The 5,216-nt window shown below is 40.5% G+C and overlaps 1 protein-coding gene across 1 annotated transcript in view; it reads right to left on the minus strand.

Annotated features, from left to right (window-relative positions):
• The window catches only part of EIF4ENIF1 (eukaryotic translation initiation factor 4E nuclear import factor 1), a gene marked incomplete at its 5' end in the record, with an annotated part of 15,975 nt that extends 10,883 nt beyond the window's left edge, over nt 1-5,092 (minus strand). Inside the window, 6 exons of the mRNA XM_010191312.1 lie at nt 1-29; nt 2,163-2,338; nt 3,050-3,251; nt 3,930-4,225; nt 4,779-4,906; nt 4,994-5,092. The exon at nt 1-29 is cut by the window's left edge and continues 98 nt beyond it. Of these exons, the coding sequence (XP_010189614.1) occupies nt 1-29; nt 2,163-2,338; nt 3,050-3,251; nt 3,930-4,225; nt 4,779-4,906; nt 4,994-5,092 (930 nt within the window). The remainder of the gene's footprint in view (nt 30-2,162; nt 2,339-3,049; nt 3,252-3,929; nt 4,226-4,778; nt 4,907-4,993) is intronic.
• Between the last annotated feature and the right edge of the window lie 124 nt (nt 5,093-5,216).

The raw sequence follows: 5,216 nt of genomic DNA on the forward strand, positions 1-5,216 counted from the left end.
GAGCCTTCCCCCAGCACGTCTTCTATCATCTAGATTATAGGAAGAACAACAACAACAAAATAATCTTAACAGAAGCAAGATCAGCAACATCTTTGGGAAGCTTTACTGTGCAACCACGGTTGCTCTGCTACAGACAACTAGATGCTGCACCCAGAATTCAGAAGCTTTGAACTGCCTTTTTTCCTTCCAATACAGCAGCACTTACGTAGTCAGTTAGCATAACCATACATATTTTCTATTTATACCAAATAATTTGTTCAGAGTAAAACTGTAACTGAAACAGCATAATCAGAGCATCCAAAGACCATTAACTACACCATTTTAAAGTGGATGTGAAAAAAAAAATAGATGCGTTTTGCACAAAAAATAAAACAAGTCATAACAACAACCAGCAATTCTGACAGATTGCTCAAGGCTGGTCCCTGTCACTGTACAGGAGAAATACTCTGATCTGTTGGATTTTCTGATTCAGTTCAGCTCCAGCACTGGTCAGGGACACTGCCTGGAATGAAGTGCAAGGACTACTCCAACTTGCAAGCATCCCACAAGGGCTGGGGGAGAAGGCCAGGAGCTAAGGGCTACTTTCTTGCACTTCACGAGTTGAACCATTCCGGAAATCAGAGGGCTGCATTCTTCAAGTCAACAGAGTCTGCATCACCAGCAAAATACTGGCAGCTACCACCCTCTCCCCTCCAAGCAGGGCTGCAGTCACCAAGCAGCGAGTGGTAACTTCATAGAGTAAGTCTGTCAGAGTCACTACAGTTTACAGCAACTGTTTGCTTCTTTGCTAATCATACACTGGTTTTTAAATACTTGCAATTATAGATTTTAACTCAAACTAAGGCTTTTCATATACTGCAAGATGAGCAGGCCTTTAACTGGGTGCTAACAGGCACAGATGCAGTTTCACCCTGCAGCTCATTTACTTTTTGACAAGAGGAAGAACAGCTTCTTTCTGCCACAGGAGCTGTCTTCTCTGAAAGAAGGGGCACTCAACCCTATTTACAATAGCAAACACAAGAGAGTATTGATCCATTTGGTTTTGATTGTTTAAATGTAACACATCAGTAGAATTAAGACACTTATGTCAGGAAACATGCCCATTAAAGTTTCATCAACAGGTATTTTGACTTAAAAATTTCCTGCTTTTGAAAGGAGTCATAATCTTGATAATCAGATTTTCAGCATATCTGCAAGTCTAAAGAAACATCATTTAGATCTTTTGTAGGGAGAACAAACTCTTCACTATGTATTTCCCAAGATACAAATCAGTTACACCTTTCAGACTAACAGCGAACATCAGCCACCCACTACTACCTCTAGAGAGCAGAGGTTCAAGAACTGCACACTACCAACAGAAGTACCAGAATCCCCAGCAAATCATGGCTGGAAGTCAAAATTCACTATTGGAAGAAACCTGTGGTGCAAGTGTCAGTCATCTTCACAGGCTTGTTACTAGCTCCTAGGCATCAGTAGCACTCCACATACGAGTTAGGATACACAGGGTTATCTACTGGTCACATCAATAACATTGTTTGAACATGCTTTTGAGTGAATCTATAGGCTATGTTTGTTTTTCCAACTCAGTAGTAATAGTTCTAAACAGTGAATTAACCACTGAAGTTTAAGTAATAAAGATTCAAACCCTCTGAACCATACATCCTTCTAGCCGCACCACTGGTACTGATAACTATGCAACTATATCTCGAGAACAATATTCATCAGGTGCCTCCAGGCTTATTGCCTCCCAGGAAGCTTGCACAAAACATCCATTTGCTAAGATCCCCAGACAAAAGGTTGTTTTCAGCTATACTAAATTTGCACAGTGAATCTTCTCTGAACATATCTGTAACACTTCCAAAGAAGATCCATTCAAGATGCTGATTTTGAGTCTTCAAGTAGTGATCAAAAGAAAAATCATCAGCTAGTTTGCCTCATACTCTTTGGAGATGGAGCCAGTCCCAAGGATGACACTTTAGAAGTCACATCCTAACACTACAAAGCTTAATCTCTGCAAATTCATTTTAGATTTACACACTGCATGAAGCAACTTTCACAAAGCACAAGTTTCAGCTTTCAGTGAATGCAGCTGCAGCAAAAAAAACCACCACAACTTATGAATACAGCCAATTTAAAACAAAACAAACCAAACCAAACCTTACCGAAGCCAGGCCAGGTACACTTTTATCCAAGTTAAAGAACTCATTAAAGTCAAACTCTCCTGGAGCTGGTTCTTGTAGAACAGCTTCCCTAGGAACTTCTTGATCTGCCGGAGTTTCATTGGCAAGGACAGTTTGCACTTCATCCTCTTCTGCCACTCCACCATTGCATTCTATCCCTTAAAAAGAAAAACAAGTGATTGCTGAGTCACTGAACTTGACTTGCTTCCTGCAGGAACAGAGCCTAGGTCAATGCATTTGCCTAGGAGTTAGAAATTGTACTACCTTTTAAGTGAATACAACTAAGCCTGAGTTCTTCAGGCTTACATTATCCACCTGCAGAATTTCTAGTGCTAAGAAATCATCTTCTCTCTTGCCTCAGAGAAGCTTGTACTACAGCTTTTGCAGTGATAATAATAATTGTAGACTTGAAGTCCCATGACTGCAGACAAATGTAGATAGTCTCCAAATTCCAACTCGGTGGTCCTAATGTTAGCATTACTATAAAGAAAAAATATTTCCAGTACCTCAGAGCATTAGCTTAAACTGAGCCTTTAGTGTGCAGTAGAATATAGAAACGGACAAGATGCTTTTAACAGCCCAGAAACTCCTGATACCATTCAGCATCCATAAAAGTTTTTTCCAGCCTCCCTGTTCTGCCTTGCTTTTGGAAAAAATAGTATTTTCACTTGAAGGTATTTTCACTCTGAAAGCTCAATCATGGGCCTTATATCTTCTGCTTCAGGATGACCAAAGCTATGCAAGTTTAAGATAAAGGTTGGTACACTGCATTATTCTTTACACTTGCCTGGATCTGTAAGCATCACCTCTATATCCAGCAATATGCCATATGAGCAGACAAGCAAAGCTTCTGTCAAATTTGCCACTACCTTCTTTGAGTGAGGCTGTGCGTCGTCTCGTACGTTTTCTCCCTTTGTGATCTTCCTCCAAAATTTTGTCATCAAAGCCTGTGAGTTCGATGGTTTCAGACTGACTTGTAGGACCAGCAGAGAACCACTCAGGTTCCTCTTCAGTGTAAGAGTCATTCCTTCTTCGCTCCCCAAAGACACGTTTGCTGTCACCAAATTCCCTCTGAAGTGGGATATTAAAAACATTAACCATAAAATGTTGTTTCAATAAGATTCCTCCCTGACCTCCAAAGCAAATTACAACCTTTTCACACCACTTCTGGGTTGTCTGGGGTTTGTCTCTCTCTCTCTCTCTCTCTCTCTCTCCTCTCTCTCTAAGATTTGTTTGCACACTCAGTAAACTTTTCAAAATTTAAATTTCACAGCTGAATTTCCGCTTCATTACACTGAGGGCTATTAGTCTCCAAGTGCCTGTATAAACTCAGTTTTGTATCCTGAGAAATAGGCTAGTGGTTCCTCCTTCAAGAAAAAAACAAACAAAACATTAAAAATGTCAGAAAGCATGGAAAGCTTCCATCTGTTGAGGTTAAAGACAATGTTCTTTGACAACTGCTAGGTAAAGAACTACAAATGAACTTTTGAATAACTTCCTATTAACTCTACCACAGGCAAGGTTTTGTAAAATACACAGTATGAGATGCCTCCCAGTTGAGCTGTCTGAAGGATTGAAAACCTGAGTTTTTGAAGCACTGAGTGCTTGCTCTTTTCACCATAAAGGTGCTTTTACGAAATGCCCTGTGTGCAACACGTAGCTGCTGTATGCAGTTAACCAGCCCCTGCTGCTTTCAGTGCAAAGTGTCCAAGAACTCTAATTACGCAATCAGAAAAAGAAAGGACGAACCCTGAAGCGTTTATCTTTGTAGTCCCTTTCACGATCTCGGTCTCTTGCATCTCTAGAATCACGTATGTCTTTTTCACCACCCCGGTGGTCTTTATCAAAGTTACGAGAAGAGATAATTCTTCCACTGCCAATCCTACGGCCACCAATAACACGGACACCATCATTCTCCTTTTCTAACGGGCTCCCGGCTCGACGTGAGCTGATAGCTGCAGTCACATGACAGCCGCCTCCAAAGCTTCGTCGTTGTGGACTTAAGACTACATCCAGGTCATCTTCTTTCACTCGCTCTCTTGGATCTAGAGGACAAAGACCACAGAAAAAGCAGTGAATTTAATGTATTAGTAAATTCAAGCTAGTTATCTATTTAATAGCCTTCTGTTCCATGGCCTTCTTGCTATCCAGAGCTTTTTGAAGGAAAACACTCGTGGTTTATTTTTGCGAGGCTAATCTACCTCAGGCCACAGGAACTGCAGAGAAAAAAAAAGTAATTTACAGTTTGATACTGAAGAATCACTGGAGTCTCCTAGGAAGCACCTAATTTCCCACTACAGAACTTGAAAGTACTCAGTCTTGAATCACAGGGAAACTGTGCCCTGCACCCCCATTATTAAATATGTACTTACTATTATATAGCAAAAATAGCAGCATAACTGACTGCTACTTAAGTTTGATCTTAAATAAGTTACCAGAAACTGGACTATAGTTGGAGGAACCAACAGCTCCTTGACACTTATTCTAAGGAGTCAGTTTTCAGAGAGACTTTTAGTCTCATTTGTGTCATCTCAAAGAAAAGGCTTTGCCAACAGCCTGTGTTGAGTTTTGAGTCTTGTGCTATAAGAACACGCTTACCGACTATCCTACGCATAAGAGAAGTCCGATCTGAATCCAAATCTTTTTTAAAGCTTTCTACTGGTGAAGTTCTTCCTGAGCTTGGATATAAAGATGCATGCCACTTCTCTGGATCCCAGACACCATCACTATGAAAATAAAATTGCAGGATTGAAATTGCTACTTCCACTCCAGTAAATAATTCATAGTACTGCTGCTGAGAACCTAGAACTCACTGACTAGCAATCTGTACAAGTGCAACATCCTTCATATCCAACTTAGAAATCTTTGCCTTGCTATACTGTATTACCTCGTCATAGTACTCTGGATCCCCTCTGTAACAGCAAGGAAGTACAGTACCCAGCATCAGATTATAAAAGGGATAACACATAGACATGTTCATAGAATCACAGAATGTTAAAGAGTTAGAAGGGACCTCGAAAACTCATCCAGTCCAAC

The sequence above is a fragment of the Mesitornis unicolor genome, unplaced genomic scaffold, assembly GCF_000695765.1.
Source record: "Mesitornis unicolor isolate BGI_N332 unplaced genomic scaffold, ASM69576v1 scaffold8549, whole genome shotgun sequence".
NCBI lineage: Eukaryota > Metazoa > Chordata > Aves > Mesitornithiformes > Mesitornithidae > Mesitornis > Mesitornis unicolor.